The sequence below is a fragment of the Castor canadensis genome, chromosome 6 (genome assembly GCF_047511655.1).
Source record: "Castor canadensis chromosome 6, mCasCan1.hap1v2, whole genome shotgun sequence".
Classification (NCBI taxonomy): Eukaryota; Metazoa; Chordata; class Mammalia; order Rodentia; family Castoridae; genus Castor; species Castor canadensis.
This window is the reverse complement of record NC_133391.1, coordinates 69783808-69800800: the sequence shown is the minus strand read 5'-3', so window position 1 is coordinate 69800800 and position 16993 is coordinate 69783808. Positions and strand designations below refer to the sequence as shown.

The following is a 16993-nucleotide window of genomic DNA, read 5'->3' as shown; positions in this document are numbered from 1 at the left end:
GTGCTCAGCTTAGGGGGCATTTGAGCTGGGCTTGAAGGACAATCAGACATTGGAAGACAGAGGGGAAGGAGGTCCTAGCAGCAGAATCAGCACAGGCAAAGATGTGGAGGACTGGAAGTACAGGATGCATCTGGGTCACTGGCCACCTGGTCCTGCTACATGGAAGAACTTGGGTGGGAGAGTGGGGTCCGGAGAGAGCAGTCAGGAAAGCCCCAAATGTAGAAGTGTCTGTTTTTTTACCCTGTGGGCTTCAGGAATCCTAGGAGGAAGAGATAGGCATTTTAGCAAGTTCCTGTGATGCTTTGGGGAGAATGAAGGCCAAGGTCAGGTGCAAGAACGTCAAAGGCACTGGGATGGTCAAATCTAAGTGGGCGATTTTACTCATGGTGCCTGCTGTGCTCCATGCTGGGAGATACCTGAGTTGGGGCTCTTCGAATGATTAAACATGGAGTAGGAAGAGATATCTCTAATGAGTCAGATGCATTAACAGCCATTTACCAAGCCACAGAAGGGTGGCAAATGCATTCCATCCCATGCCAATGCCAATATTGAAGGATGCCCAGGCTGCATCCAGGCTTCGGCAGCAGGTGATCAGTTAGTGATGGCTGCCCTGTGTCAGTTGAGGGAATCGTGGCACACAGTCATTTCCTTGTGACCTTAAATTAAAATCCAGTGTCCTATTAGAACCTCTGCCTTTCCCTCAAATATTTCTCCTCTTACCTGGGCAGGACTCACCCCACCCACCACACCTCCGTACAAGCCCACAGAGGAGGACCCCTTCAAGCCGGACATGAAGCACAGCCCAGGCCAAGACGTAGCTCCCTGTCTCCCTTCCTCTGAGGCTCTCCAGCTCACGACTGCCCCAGGGGTTGCCCACAAACTGCCCAAGAGGCATCCAGAGCGGAGTGAGCTCCTGTCCCACCTACGGCATGCCCCCACCCAGCTGGCCTCCCAGGCTGGCCAGAAGCGTCCCTTCTCCTGTTCTTTTGGAGATCACGACTACTGCCAGGTGCTCAGGCCAGAGGGCACCCTGCAGAGGAAGGTGCTGAGGTCCTGGGAGCCGTCTGGGGTTCACTTGGAGGACTGGCCCCAGCAGGGAGCCTCCCTATGGGCTGAGATGCGGGCCTCTGGGAGGGAGGAAGATCGGAGCTGTGATGCTGGTGCTCCACCCAAGGACACCATGCAGCTGAGAGACCAGGAGATCCGCGCCAGCCTCACCAAGCACTTTGGGCTGCTGGAGACAGCCCTGGAAGATGAAGACCTGGCCTCGTGCAAGAGCCCTGAATATGACACTGTCTTTGAGGACAGCAGCAGCAGCAGTGGTGAGAGCAACTTCCTCTTGGAGGAGGAAGATGAGGAGGGCGAGGAGGACAATGAAGAAGAGGACTCAGGGGTCAGCCCCCCTCGCTCTGACCACTGTCCCTACCAGAGCCCACCCAGCAAGGTCAGTCGGCAGCTCTGTTCCCGCAGCCGCTCGAGCTCTGGCTCCTCTTGCCGCTCCTGGTCACCAGCCACCCGACGGAATGTCAGGTATGGGTGGGTGGCTCTGGAAGGGACAAGGGGTAGCTGAGCACCTACTTGGTGCCAAGGGAAAGAGGAGCCCCAGAAACTGGGGGCTATATGGCTCAGATCCTGGCCAGAGACTATGAGATGGGAGCCTTCTGGGGTGGGGAGGGCGTTCAGGGAGTCCTGGAGGCAAGTGGAGCCTGGCGTGGGACAATTGGGAAAAAAAGAAAACCCACCTCCTAGCCACTTATTGCCTATGTTCCAATGAGTTTGACCCTTACTCTGTTTTCTGCTTTTCTGTTTGTCAAGTGGAGAGATTGTTGTGCGAACGTAGGCAGAGCCACAGTTTAAAACGTATGAGACGTTAACATGTTAAAGAAGGATTAGCATAATTCCGACCTGTGTTCTGACGAATGCCTAGATTAAACAGTGATGAGGCTTATTCCCATGTCTTGGTCCCGTTGTGTCGTGTGTTGTCCTGTGACTTCCAGCAGAAGGATGATACGCTTTGAGCCCACTTGCTCACACCATCTTTGTGCACAGAACGGGTGAGATGGAGCCAGTCCGAAAGTCAGCTGGGGAGCTAGGCAGAAAGCAGAGAGGCTTTGCAGATTTGGGGTGCTGGGGGAAGCAGTTGCTTCTCTCCCTGTTCACAGCAGAGCCTGATTTCCTCCTGGTGAGGTTGGTGGAGGGTGGGTGCCGGTCCCAGCTCTGTGCCTGAGTGACCACTAGATGGTGCTCTTAGGTCCAGAGCAGAGAAGCAGAATCACCTGGGGCCTTGTTCATTCGTTGCTTGGGGTGGGGTACCGTGCTCTGAGACTAGAATTCAAGTCATGTAGAGATAGCTTTTCTTAGGAAATCCAGCTGTGTATTTATACATCTATGCCAATGGGTCTTAACTGAAGATCCCATGAAACTAAAGGCCCCCTCCCCATTAAACTGCATAAATATCAGTTTTAGGAGGTTTGTGGAATCCCACAAACCAGTGTGAAGAAATTCTAAATGACGTGTTACTCAAATTGGCTTCTGCAAGTTCTCTCACAAGCCCTTTCCTTAGTAAGTCGGAGCGGCAGTCACAGCTGTCTTCTGGTCAACGTCTTCTGGTCCTCCTCTCCTTTCCCACAGGGAGCACCTACCTTTGACTGTCTGCCATCATCCTTCGGTTTTAGCGTCACTTGGCTGGGCTCCACATGGGATGGTCTTCTCTGAGAAACAGAACACCACCAAAGTTCTCCCCAGGGCCAAAGCTCCCTGTCTCTTCCTCACCAACCCCAACCTGGGATTTGAGTGGGCCTGCCTCCCCAGCTCCTTTTTCTCTTCTCACACATGGGCCAGGTGCAGACCCAGCTGTTGTGCTTACTGGACAGAGTGAGTTGGTTACCTCTGTGCCTATTCAGGGCCTGGCAGGGCTCAGACCTGATGAGCCTGACAAACTACTACTCAGCCTCCTCCATAGCCACTTTCTTCACCACTGCCAAGTCTCCATCAACAGGAAACAAGTTGAGGCGCATTTAACTTACACAAACTGAACTCCACAATGCCTTCCTTTCTTCCTCAGCCTGTCGAGTGGGAAAAGTCGGCCATTTCTTTTACAAATGAAAAATAAGCCCCTATTCTACAGCAGTTTATTTTTTGAGATAGGGTCTCTGTATAGCTCAGGCTGGCCTCGAGCTTGTGATACTCCTGCATGTGCCCTCCTGAGTGCTGGGATTACAGGCATGCTCCACCATGCCCAGATTATTCTATAACACTTCAAGTCACATCCTCTTCTGTCACCCTATTTGAGCTTCACAGATGCACTTGGAAGGCACATCTGCTTCTTATCCCATTTTACAGATGAGGAAGTGGAGGATCAGAGAGGTTAAATAGCAAAACACAGCAAGCATCCAACAGAGCAGTTCCTGGGTCAAACATTTACATGCATTTTCTGATTTAGTCATCACAAATGGCCAGAGAGGTAGACAATTGATGATCCCTATTTTAGAGATAAAGAACTGAAGCTGAGAGGGCTTACTGAGTGAAGCTAAGAAGGCTTATGTAGCTGGGTCAAGGTCACCCAGCAGGGAGGTTGTGGAACTAGGATTCAAACACAGGCTGTCTTAACTTAAGAGCCCATGTTCTTATCCCTTGAGTTGCCTTTTTTTTGGGGGGGGGTGCAAAATAGCAGGGAGGAATGGTCTCCATGTAGCCCAGGCTGGCCTCAAACCTGCCATCCTCCTGCCTCAGCCTCCCAAGTGCTAGGAGGCTCGGAGCTGCATTTCTTATGGACTCACATTGGAGGATTGAGGGCAGGTGCAGACAGGCAAGGAAGGTAGTAGCGTGTGGCACCAGGGAGCCTACCCGGCCCTGTGGACGATAAGCTTGACAGCCAACCAGGCAAGGGGAGCCGTGATGGGCAGAGCTGCTCCTAGCCAGGGCATGAATAGGAGAGAGCAGGGTTCTGGAGCAGAAGACCTGCTTCTGGTGCCGACTTCTCCCCCTCCTAGCTTTAGACAGACCCACCTTGAACCCGAGCCTTGGATTTTTCATCTGGAAAGTGGGAAAGCATCAGACCCCCATGTTGTTTTTGTTTTGTAAATCAGATCCAGTAAGGTAACAGCACAGAAAGGCAAGGCCAGTGGTGCCTAGGGATCTGGGCCTGACAGCTGGCAGAAGGCCTGCTCCTGCTCTGACCCGCCACGGCTCTCGGGGCTGAGAGGCCCCGAGAAAGCTGGATGAAGCTGGGTTTCTGCAAAGGAGACTGAGTGCTTCTGCCCTAAAGAAGCCCTTGTCTGGGGGCGGGGGGCAGCTCCGCCCACATGCCCTGCTCCCTCCCAAGAGTGAATGCCTCTGCTTTGCTTGTTCACTGACAGATGTGAGAGCAGAGAGCCCTGTCCCAACGGAACCCCAAGTGTCCGGCACACCAAGAAGCGGCAGGAAAAGGCCATTGTAAGTGATCTGGGGCCCTGGAGTCCAGAGTGAGTGGGGGCGAGCTGAGGTGAGAACTGTGCCTGCAAGACTCAGTTGTATTTCTGTCATTTGAAAATCACAAAGGTCACCAAAGGCCATCAAAGGTGGCACTATGCTAAGTCCAATCCATAGACTGGCAATTTAGGACCTGGCCTCGGGGGTCTTGAGAGGACCAGGAGGGCAGATGATGGTAGAGGGGAACAAGCCCAGGCTGACCAGGTCACAAACCAGCCTGTTGCCACCTTCTGTGGGACCATACACAGGCTCTCAGCTTCCCTGAGCCTCAGTTTATTCATCTGTACATAGGGGAGTTGGGCCGTGTGGTTTCTAAGGGTTCCCCAACGTGATCAAGGCTAAAAGACCAAGCAAGCTTTTTCCATCCTCCCCACCCACACCTCTGATACTCTCCTAGAGTTCGCCCACGGCCCTAGCCTTGTGAGGTTGCCTGCAAGGCTATCCACAGAGAATATTCACAGGAGCCTGCAGTAGGGATCTGGGGCCAGCTGACTCTGTCATGTTTCTGGAAAGGAGGGAGGAAAGGTAGGACGGACACACAATTGACAAAGAGACTCCCTGATGCTATACTTTGGGGAGCATGGGAGTCCCAGAAGTACACAGCTGTCTACAAACAGGTACTTAAAACCACAGGCTGAGCACAGCAGCTTTTTGGAGCCCATGGGTGATCATTCAGCAGTTTGACAAGACTGGCACAATAGCAGGCTTTGGGTGAGAGTGATGTACAAGATAGATGAGGTCCCCAGTCCCGTGGTTGAGACAGAAGTAAGGGAAAGACAATAGATTCCCAAACAAAGGAACACACAGTGGAATTAAGGCTTAAGATAAGCACTGTGAAATTAATAACATCATGACTAAAATGCCTGCAGTAAGCAGTCGTGTCCAGACTGTCAGGAGGAGGTACTTATGTGGATGGTTGGGGGGAGGCATCCAGGCATCCACAAGGAACTGGCTCCAGAGTATTTGGGGTGGGGGCAAGAAACGGCTTGAGGAATTCAAGAGGTTGGGAAGAAGGACTTTCTTTACCAAGCTGAATGAACCCAGATACGTCATGGTATGGGGTGATCCCTCTGTGGAGCCTAGACCTGAGTTTTCTTCCTGTCTGACTGGCTGGAAAGGTGCTAGCTGTGCCTGTTCCAGAGAAAGCCTGTCCAAACCACACACAGTGGACTTGCCCACCGCAGCACAGGTGTCTGAGCAGCAGCCTCAACCAGATCAAATCACCCACTAATCTTAAAGAGGAGGTGGGAAGTTGCAGACTGGGGCTCTGCTACCCGTCCTTTTTGCCAGGCTATTCTGGGCGCCTACCAATATAGCTCTGAGCTCTCCTGCAGGTGACTTCTTGTTCACAGTGTCTGTGCTGTGGCTTCAGCCACCTTGCCTGGTAAACCCAAAGATAATGCTGGTCTCTAGGAACCCAATGCCCCTCTCTCATTACCTTTCTTTCCAACACGCACTGCAAACAACCCAGTTCCTAATGCGTCATCAACCACTCGTAGGCCACCCACCACCTCCCTAGTCAGGCTCAAAACCCAAGTGCAGAAGCTACGAGCCATGTTGCCATGTTGATGGGGAGAATCCCTCTCTCCCTTATGGATGCAGGTGCTTCCCCCCCAACACTCAGAGGCCCCTGCTCCAACAGAGACAAGTCCTCTAGTATAGAGGTTGTCATTGTCATTTCTCTGACTCCAGCTGCTGTTGCTTCTTAGCCAGGCATTCTCCATGGGAGAATGACCAGGCAGGTCCCTTTCTGTCCCCTCTCGAGCAGGGTGAAGGCCGTGTGGTGTACATCCGAAATCTCTCCAGTGACATGAGCTCGCGGGAGCTGAAGAGGCGCTTTGAGGTGTTTGGTGAGGTTGTGGAGTGCCAGGTGCTGACCAGAAGTAAGAGGTAAGTCAGGTGAAGCCACTGCAGACAAGGGGAGCCAGGAGGACACAGCTGCCAATCCAAAGCTGGATATACAGACATGCCAGAGAAAATCTATAGCTTAGACCTGGAGAGCTAGGCCCAGTAGAAGGACCACCATGATGGTGTGACCAGTGATGGTAGCAAACACATGCTGATGGCTTGCCAAGTGCCCGGTAGTTTCTATGCATTGTTATCAGAAGTTCCACACTACTGTAAGACATTACCTTTCTCATTCTTAAAACATCACCTGCCTCATTACCTTTCCTTCCAAAAAAACTTTGATCCCTAGAAACAACCCAGCTCCTCGTGTATCCTCAGCAACTCGTGGGTCCACCCCATCACCTCCCCAGCCATTTTTACTCTTTCTATTGTTCTCCTTTCTGGGGGAGTTCAGACAAATTACCTGAGCAGATCCTTGGTGCAGAGTCAGAACTGGAGCCCTCTTGTCCGATCAGGGCCTTTGTCTCGGAGATAGTTCAGGGCAGCAAATGACCTTTGGTAGCTCAAAAGTGTGCTTGTATTGGGACCTCACTGTGCTGCATCACCACAGTGCTCACAGGCCTCCTTTTCTCTGCAGCAGTGAGTCCTGGGCCTCTCATCTGCTAGGCGGCCCTGACTTTTCCTCACTTGCCTAGAGAAGCAGTATTTTATCTGTCAGAGAACATACCACAGAACAGGTTGCCTATGAATGCACAATTGAGATGTCAAAGCTTCATTGGTTTTGAAATATTTCTAAATTATCTCCCATCGCACTTGCAAACTAAGTTATTAGGTTTTTAAATTCTAATTTAATGGTAATAATAAAAAGGTTCAGCAAGAAAGCAATCTCTTGTGTCATTGCACACTTCCTACCCACTAGGATGGCTATATTTAAAAGAAAAACAAATGAGTATGGACAAAGATGTGGAGAAACTGCCTTTGATATCATGGAGTCATGGGTTTGAGTCCCTGATCTGCTACCTGCCCTGGGTAGATCACTGAACTCCACAGAGTTGAATGCATAGAGCCTGCTTCGTCCTGGGGAGGTGGAGATAACAATGCTGACCTCACAGGGTCATGTGGAGAAAGTGTGATGTGTGGTGTCCAGTACCTGACAAACATTGCCAAATTAACTTGTCTTGCTATTGCCACATTGCCAAGATTGGCCTAGCAAACATCAGCATTTCTCATGGGGTTGGGGAAGAGTGACATGGGTACTGAACTATTATGGCTTTCTGCTCCTCATTGGACAATGGGTGGTCTTACAGTATCCATCAGGCTGGTCTAGAAACATCCTCCCTTGTCCTTCCCCCGCCAGGGGCGAGAAGTATGGCTTCATCACCTACCGGTGTTCCGAGCACGCAGCACTCTCCCTGAGAGATGGTGCCACCCTGAGGAAGCGCAATGAGCCCTCCTTCCAGCTGAGCTACGGAGGACTCCGGCACTTCCGCTGGCCCAGATACACTGACTATGGTAAGCACCCACGGCTTAGCCATGTTCTAGTACAACTCAGAGAGTGAGGGGCAGTGATGTCCTTTAATGGCACCCAGACTGAAAGTCCCTTCTGGACACAGCTCCACACCCAAGCTCCAGTGTGCCTCCTGATTGGTTTAGCTCTACAGCCACTTTGCCTAGGGCTGCCATCTTGATTTCTTCTGGTCTCTGGTCCCTCTTGTGCTGTCTTGTGATGGACACCAAAGACAGAGTCAAGCTTCCCATGCCTCTGGGAAGGGGCAGTCTGTGCTCACAGCCAACTGGCAGGACCATGAGTGTCTGTCACTTTTACCTCACAGGGCTACTATTCTGCCCCATAAAGGGCCACTCACTTCATGGTGACCCTCTGACCAGGCAGCAGCTTTGCCCACTAATGGACTACAGTGCAACAACACTGCCATTATGCCCTTGTCATATGGGCACAAGTTGGTGAAAACAGACAAAAAGGTACAACGTAGGAAATAATTATTTTTAGAGGAGTTCAGGACAAGCATCAGGAGACCTAGGATGGGCCCAGACCAGACACTGCTCCATCTGACTGCCTGTCCACTTGTGGGATTCAGTTTCTCTGTCCATACAAGATATGGATTCCAGTTTTGTTAGCCTTCCCTTAGGTGACTTGGTAATAGGTTACTAATGGGCGGGAAGGAGTCAGCAAAAGTAGAATTCAGGATGTCAGCTGTAAAGGAAATCTAGGGTGCTCTAGTTCAGAGCCATCTTGCTCCACACCAGAGCCACCAAGGCACTGAGATACTGACAGCATGGCACAGATGTCCCAGCAAGATGGCAGTCGAGGTTCAAGGTTCAGGGCTCATCCCTGCTCTCTGACGCTTTGGGCTATACCTACTCTAAAGGGCTCACCCTTACTGGCAGATTAGCCAATCTTCTGGCCTCTCGCTGTTGCTTACTGCTTTCCCTTCTCACTGACCCCCAGATCCCACTTCAGAAGAGGCCCTCCCCACAACTGGGAAAAGCAAGTACGAAGCCATGGATTTTGACAGCTTACTGAAAGAGGCCCAGGAGAGCCTGCACTGATAACAGCCTTAACCTCCGAGGAATACCTCAATACCTCAGACAAGGCCCTTCCAATATGTTTACGTCTTCAAAGAAATAAGTACATGAGAAGGAGAGAGCAAGTGAGCGTGAGAGAACACACGTGAGAGAGACTTGAAACTGCTGTCCTTTCCTTTTAAAAAAAAAACAAACAAAAACAGATCAATGTTTACATTGAACAAAGCTGCTTCTGTCTGTGAGTTTCCATGGTGTTGATGTTCCACTGCCACATTCGTGTCTTCGCTTCCAACAGGTTGTCCTGGGTGCACCTCAAAGTGCTGGGTCAGTCACCCTCTGCCCCTCCCGCCCAACTGACTTCCTCTCATAGACTTGCAGCTGTGTTCACCATAACATCTCTTGTCTGTAGTGTGTGATGATGAAATTGTTCCCTGTGAATAGAATTGGGACTATAAATGCATTTTTAATTGAAGAAAAAAGTATATCCTTAAAATAATGTATTTATGGCTCAGATGTTCTGTGCCTGGAATTATTGTATTGCTTCCTTGATTTTTTAACTATGCACTGTCTTGAGGTGTTTGCCACTGAGTCGTGCTGCTCCCATGGCCGGATTGCTCTGGAGGTGCTGGGTGGCCACTAGGCTGGTCCCCAGGAAGCAAGGCCAGCAACCACAACTAGGAATGGCAGAAAGAGCTTTCTAAGCCTCTTTTGCCAAGTCCTGTCGTGTCTCTTATTTTGAGCAAGTTTGGGTCAAGTTACAAGGAGAGCCCCCATCTTGTGCCCTGCTCATGTTTGGAGAGTGAAAGGTCCGCTAGTGCTCAGAGCCTCGAGTGCCTTGCAAGGAAGGTAGCAAAGAAGGAAGCTGCATTGGTCCTATTCTCCAGGGGAAGCAGACAGAGCCCTGAAAGGCCAAGTGTCTTGCCTAACATCCCATAGCCACTGAGCAGGCAGACCAGTGACCCACACCAGACCCTCTGACTCTTGTCTCCATACTGACTGCTGGTGAGCTCAGGGACTGATAGAGGTGAGTTTGGCTAAACTGGGCAAAAGACTAGAAGCCTGAGGGCTCAGTGAGGGACTAAATAAACAGCATTAGGCAAATTTAAGATCCAGCACAGGCTCGGGTGTGCCCTCAGCTTTGATCCAAAGGAGTCCTGGGCTTGCCTCTTCCCATGGACACATCCTCAGGGCTTTGACATGCCTGCAGTAGTACAAACAGACGGTCTGGGTGCAGGCATCCCTTGGAGGCTGCCAGTCCATCCTACCTGTTGCTCATCTGTAAAGTTGTTACTGGTGAAATGGGGCTGGGGAGCAGGAGGCTGTGAGGGACAGAGGTGCCTATGGCAGTCTCCAAACTCCCTTCTAACTTAGAGCATTCTAATTGGCCTTTACTTTAGACTTTATAATCTTGACTGCTGTCCAACCCAGGTCCTGTGTGACGTTCTGCCAGTGCCTTGGAGCCATTCATGAGAGAGAGATGGCCAGGCAGCGTGGGTCCATTGCCTCTGGTTTGCACAGAGCAGCTCCTCCCTGATCTCTTTCAGGGTTCCTTGGGGTGTTTTGTTTTGTTTTTTAGTAAAAGGTCCTGGCACTTTTAAAAAGTTTGAAAGTGAGTCATTAAACTAAACAAGCTAAATTAATCTATTGCTAATGCCTAATCCTTTGAGAATTGGTGGTTGATTTTTTTTTTTTTTTATGGTCATCAAATACCTCAGTAGGGAAACAGCTTGTGATCTTGTCCTGAACGGTGAGCATCCTCCCTGCCCCTGGATAAGGCTGGAGAAAACAGGCTTTGGCAAAAATAGGGAATTTGGGTGCCTGTGTGTCAAGTCAGTTGACCTCTTTAGACCCTATTTCCTTTTCTGTTAAACAGACTGAAGGGAAGATTCCAACAGGCTTAGCTTCTGTTAAGGCAGCCCCTAGTTCAAATGGCAAATACCCAGCTCATATGCCACCATGCCCACATCTTTGGCCAATGCAGATATAACTCCTGATCACAGCACTCTTGTTCTTTGGGCCTGGCTGTGCTAGTAGAATACTCAGTGCAGTGCTCTGGGAAGTTGTTACTAGTTGATGAGAGTTTAATGTATTTGTCATCCTGGTCTAATCTTTGGAAGATTTCTATTAGTCATATAGAACCATTTGTTATCTTGGCTTCATGCTGGCCCAAACCTGCCTGTTATTTCCTATTCTATGAGAGAAAATTCCCCTAAAGCTGTTCTTTGGCACGTGACTCCAATATCACTGTACCACACAATCCTGCTTGGCTGGGGGAGGGGGAGAGGAGTAGAATAGTCAATTTAGGGAAAGTTGGGCTTGTAAAAATGGATCAAAAAGAAACTTTCCACAGTACAGACCCAATCATTCTAAATTCCTTTATAATTCTTCACTGCCTGGTTCATGGTGGGCACATAATAAGTGATTATAGAATGGAATAGAATTAAAATCCTTCTGCCTCCCCTAAGACTGATTTACAACAAGGAGGAAACAGACTTCACCCTGCAGATTGGAAAGATTCAGGACTGGGAGCGCTGGATGAGTCCAGGCTCCATCAAGGGTTTCCTTTGCAGCTGTGCTAGGTTCCTTCCTCCCTGGGCCTCAGAGTGTGGAAGGCATTATCCAAACTATCCCAAAGCCTTCCTAGGCTTCCTCAGTTGAGCTAGGCCAGGGCTTCTACTTTGGTGGTTGCTGAGGTAAAGAAATGCAGCTTTTTAGTAAAGGATGAGCCTGCCCTCAACCCCCTCAGGGTCAACCAAAGCTGCTCTTTCCCATCCGTTCCATCCAAGGCACTCTAAGGCACTAAGACACTGGCCCTTGAGCAGAGCAGAGATCTGAGTGTGGCATTGGGGCCTGATGTGCCTGAGATCAGAGCTGGGGGCCACAGATGCCTGCCAGGGGCATCTGGTAGTCTCCATCCATCCCATACAAACAAGGCTACCAGTTCTAAAGTTGACCAACCCTCAGACAACTTCTATCCGGAAGACCCATTCGGTGCTGTGTATCATTTACCAAGGAGATTCCAAGGTCCCTCCTAGGATGATGGGTCAACCTTGGTCTCTTTCCCACCAAATTAAGGAGTAACCCAGAAGGAGCAGCTGCCACTGGCAACCATCTCATTGTAGCGCTATCCTAGTGTTTGCTCTCGATGATGTTTACATGTAATCACCATCCAGCTTCCTGTAGCCTGTGTTGACAGCCACCCAGGCAATGCAGGCTGACTGTCGTCTCTGTGCCATGTTGGTGTTTTCCAGAAATGTCCAATCCAACCGCTTAAGTGGAATTCTTCCATCTCCTTCCTCAGTCGGTACAAGGCTGAATCAGAATCCTCAGTCTTGAGGACTCTGGTTACCGAAGGAAAATGCATCAAAGAGGTAAAGAATATGAGTGGATGGAGTGCAGCGAAGGCCCCCACTCCCTTCCCCCACACCAGAAAAGTGCTTTGAATCAAAACGCACCCAACTGGTGTTTGCATCTGCCTGCAGATCTTGCAGCATTGAGCAAGGAAGCAGCAGGGCTCTGTCCAGGGCGGGAGGGAGAAGAGAGGAATGCTCCCAGCCACATAGTCAGTGCTCAAGTCCTGATGTGGGAAGAAATGTAATCAGGTATCTTTGGTCTAGAGTCTTGCGGGTTGGCTTTTTGGGGGTGGTCTCTCCATGTATGCAATATGTGTGCTGGTGGTATATACAGGTGGTGAGGTCAGAAAAGGCACAGTCCTTCTGCGTGGACAGCTTAGTCTGGGGCCAACCCCAGGACTTGAGTTCAATTCACCTCTCAGCTGAGCCTGCAGCTTGAGCGATGGGACACCCCTCTGTGAAGCAGAGTCAACCCTAGAAGATGGATTGATCTGAGTCACTGAGGTCAAAAGTGTGGTATTTTTCTTAGCATTTGAGATTTAGCAGTAGCCTTTAGTTTAGGGAAGCTCATAATCCCAGCGTAAGATGTGACCAAGGAAAGACATTGGATGTATCATAGTAAATAAAGTGAACCTAATGGTTTTGTTGGCCAAAGAAGAGGGATTCTCACCCTTCCCACTAGGGCAGAAGGAAACCAACTGGGACCTAGTGCAAAATATTAAAGCCTGCCCCAAGGTCCCTGAGGTGTTTGCACACAGAGATTGGCTCCAGAGCTGTTTGCAGATTCCGGAGATACAGGGTAAATGGAGGGAGAGGCAGGGAGCTGGAAACCCATATGCAGAGAGCTGCCCTTGGCCAGAACAGATGGGGTGGGAGGAACCCCTGGTGCCAGCTGCAGGCCGCTCAGGAAGTAGGCAGAGGCAGACTTTACACTAGCCAATCACAGCACTTTGAGATCCACCCCACCACTACCACCCTTCTGGCTCCATGTTTTCTCCTCTGGCAAATATGGGTCTCCTTTGGCTTTGTGAGGTCCTCTCCTGCAGACTGGGTCAGGGGGTCAGGAGGGGCTGGTGTGGAGAGCAGAGGGGTCTTCTGAGATAGTGGCCACAGCAGGAGAACCTGCATAGCGCCAGCTCTTTGCCAGCCTCTTTGCTGGAAGGCCTAGAAATAGGGAACAACAGATTTAGATCATGGTACCACTTTTGTAGAAAGAGTAAAAACAGCGCAGCCAATTGAAATGGTTTGTGGAACAAATCATTTCACTCTAAGCCATTTCAGAGCTAGAAACCCCAAGATTTCTTTCTGGCTGTGTGACCTCAGGCCCCTGTTTCTTGAGCTAGCAAGTGATACTTCTGAATGATAGTGGCACTGTCATCCTGGAACTAGAGGGGCCATCCACTCCCTGGAAGCCAGCTCCATTCTCTGGCTGTGCCTGGCTTCTTTCACAGGGAAGGTTCCCTTCAAGGTCACCAGCCAGCTGTGGGACCAGTTCAGTCCCACATAGTCCTGGCTGAGTTGGCTTATAGGAAGAGGCCAGCTCCCCAGGACAGATCCAAGCCATAGTTTCTCATGGGGATGGTGAGGAAATAACCCTCCAGCTGGGCTAGGTGATGATATGCAATCTCACATTAGCCTTGTCATCATCCCCATCGAACAGCTTTTAATCTGAATGTTGTGACCACTTGGCTGTCTCTGTCTTGCTCTGACAATACTAGCAATACACTTGTTTTTTCCAAATAGCTTAACTTAGACATTTTTCACACATTTCTTTCCAATGATTGTAAAACATATGGAGCAACAGGAGGCATTGATCACACTGCATATGTTTAGGGCAGCTTTTGTTTTTTTGTTTCTTCAATGGTACAACAGTGGTGACTGGAGCTTTGGGATTGGGCGGGGCGGGGGTGGGGGCAGATTTTCTGAAATTTCCTTTCATCAGAATGCTTTGCACATCCAGGAGTACAGAAATTCAACTGTCCAATAGAGGGTTTGGGAAATACGGTTCTGTAGGTGGGGAGTCCCTATGCTGTCCAACAGCTCCTCAAAGAGGCATTCGATTGGGTAGAACCCCTCTATGCTGTATTTTCTTCATCAAAGGATTCTCCAAGGAAGCCTTAAGAAGCCTCTTTTTTCACTTTGCTGGCCTTGGGCTATGTTCTTGAGAAGGGGATTGTGGTCAGTTTCCACCTCAGCACTTTGCCTTATCAACATGTGGTCGCCATCTAGTGGCCAAAGACTGTATCCTCCAGCTACCCAGCTGAAAGGCGAGTAACTCCACTGGACCCGCCCAATGCCAACTTGAGAATGAAATGTCACCACCTGAGCAAACTGTGTTTTCAGAGCTCAGTGTGACACCAAGGTTAGAAGATTCCAGAAGCAGTTGCTTAGCCTCTCACACACTCCAGTAATGCAATAGATATCCTGTGGGTAGAGAAGATGAGAGTGGACCTGTGTACAGGTGCCCTGGAGGGATTTACTGTAACTGCCATACTGCAGCCCAGCTGCTGACCTTGGCAAGTGAACCTCTGCTAGGTGGCCCAAATTATACCCTTGGGACAAGGGAGGAGGCTGTGTGTAAGAATTGGGGAAGGAGGGGCCTTGGTCATGACCTTGGATATGGTCCAGCAAATAGCCAACGGATTTTTTTTTTGAGTTTTTGTTTTCGTATTTTGTATTTAAAAATCTCGTCAAATGTTTTTGTGTTAGGAATAAAGTCATAAACTATTCCCAACTTTGTTTCTTGAGGGATGTTCTGATTCTAATTGAAACAGGTTGGCAGACTCGAGGAGAGTGTGGTCCTGGTGGTACGTGAAATGGGCCGTGAGCCACATGGATTTCCAGATGGCTTCTGAGGAAGACCATCCACGAGTCCAGTTTGGTATGATCTGCTCCAGAAATTCACACCCACACCACTCACCTCCTCGTGCCATGTTGATAGCATTGGCTTAGAGCATCTGCTTTTTCCAGAGGCAAGCTGCTCATGTTGAAAGCAACACAAGATCCTGCTCCCCAGCCCCAGGTTTCTAGAGACAGTGACTGTAGGTGGCCTTAATTGACTGGGCAAGGTGGTCTCTATGGTCCCTTCCAGCATTTCCAAATCTTGGACTCAAAATCCTTTTCTCTTGGTATGACCACGCAGCCTAGAGGATTCTGAGCAATAGGGAGCCAGGGCTTTGCCTGGCTCTGTGACAGGGTCAAATCAGGGAATGGCTAAACCTGAGAGGTTGTGTCATCCCCAGGGGTTCTACTGTAAGGGGGGGCATTATTTATTAGGAAGCTTGACAAGGTAACTACAGCCTGGGGTGAATGAGTGCAAGGCTGTGTTTGTGGGGTGTGTGTGTGTGTGCGTGTGTGCACGTGTGTGTACGTGTGTATGTGTAATTACATTGATGCATTTCTTAAGAAAGGTGCAAGAATTTCACCTACACAGAGGGACACATCTGCTTTGTTATTTATAATAGAAAGCTAAATTTTAATTTTTTAAAGGACACTGCTAATGATTGAGAATCGAGTTTTTAGTTTTGCTATTTTTTTAATTGGTAGAGGATTTTTATATATTTTTTCCATTTTGTTGGGTTGTGTCCTTATTTATATAAACACTTTATCTGTAAGAGGCAAGGAAGAAACCTTCTTTGCTTTTAAGTATTGTGGTTGTCATCGTCCTATTTTATTTCTGATATGATTTATCTGTCTTACCTTCTAAATGAGAAAATGTTTTCCTGTATTTGTACATTGTCAGATTCTATAGTTTCATAGATAATTTAACCAAATTGCTCTATGTATTATTATTCCGTGAGTATAAAGTTCTATTTTAACGTCTGTAAATACTTCGGAACTGGCTTCTTTTCTCAAGCTCCCACAGTGGAGTTATTGTTTACATCACAAAAACTGTAGAATCTCTATGCTCATGTACTGTAAATAGTGAAGTGATCTGCTTATAAATAAACTTAATGAATACACAATGGAGATTAAAGAGAAAATACCACCCACAGCCCTGCCCCACTGTGCCTTATTGCTCCTGCGAGCTCATTGAAGGACACTCTGACCATGAAATGGAGAAGAGATTCCAGTTCTGGTGTCACCTTCTCAGAGAAGACACCAGTCAAGGGTTTCTATGTTTGCTGTTGAGACGGTGTCTCACTGTGTAGCTCAGGCTGGCCTCGAACTTGAGATCATCTTGCTTCCATCTCCCAAGTACTTAGCTTATAGATGTGCACAACCACGTCCAGCCCCAGTCCAGGTTTGCCCCCATCTTACCAAAACTCTCTTGGTTCACTCTTCCTTCCTTCACAATAGTTTCAAATAACCAAACAGTCAGATGCATCTTGCGTAAGATCTGTTCTGTTAATGACCTCTGACCGTGACTTACAAGGCTCTACCACTTTCTGAACAAACACTTCCTTGTTTTGGTGTGTCGACGGTTTCACACAGGCACGCTAAATAAATGTGCTCTAAGAGAGATTGTGGCATGATGGTTTCAAGCGAGAACATCATTAGGGCACAGTGATAAACTGTTTCTGGTCAGATGCTGTCATGGAGAACGGATCTGAACTGTGCGCCATGTCTGGATGAGAGTGAAACATTTTCCTTTGTGTACAGATATCTGGTGGGTGACGTGAGCAAGCAGTGTCTTCCAAGGCTCAGTCTTGCGCGCACGCGTGTGTGTGTGTGCATGTGCATGTGCATGTGTGTATGTGCACGTGCGTATGTTACTTCCTCATGTTTAAAAGGGTTTAACCTTTATTTGCTGAAAAGCTGGGGGTGGGGGTGTGCTT

The 16993-nt window shown here is 49.1% G+C and overlaps 1 protein-coding gene across 2 annotated transcripts in view; it reads left to right on the top strand.

Annotated features, from left to right (window-relative positions):
- Window positions 1-16209, top strand: part of Ppargc1b (PPARG coactivator 1 beta) — a 105444-nt gene extending 89235 nt beyond the window's left edge. The window contains exons 8-12 of one of the 2 annotated variants that reach the window (XM_020158866.2): window positions 729-1530; window positions 4359-4434; window positions 6239-6360; window positions 7676-7830; window positions 8786-16209. In XM_020158866.2, the coding sequence (XP_020014455.2) occupies window positions 729-1530; window positions 4359-4434; window positions 6239-6360; window positions 7676-7830; window positions 8786-8886 (1256 nt within the window). In that variant the 3' untranslated portion in view covers window positions 8887-16209. Of the gene's footprint in view, window positions 1-728; window positions 1531-4358; window positions 4435-6235; window positions 6361-7675; window positions 7831-8785 lie in introns of both variants that reach the window. The other variant, XM_020158865.2, reaches the window with a different exon arrangement.
- The last annotated feature ends 784 nt before the right edge of the window (window positions 16210-16993 follow it).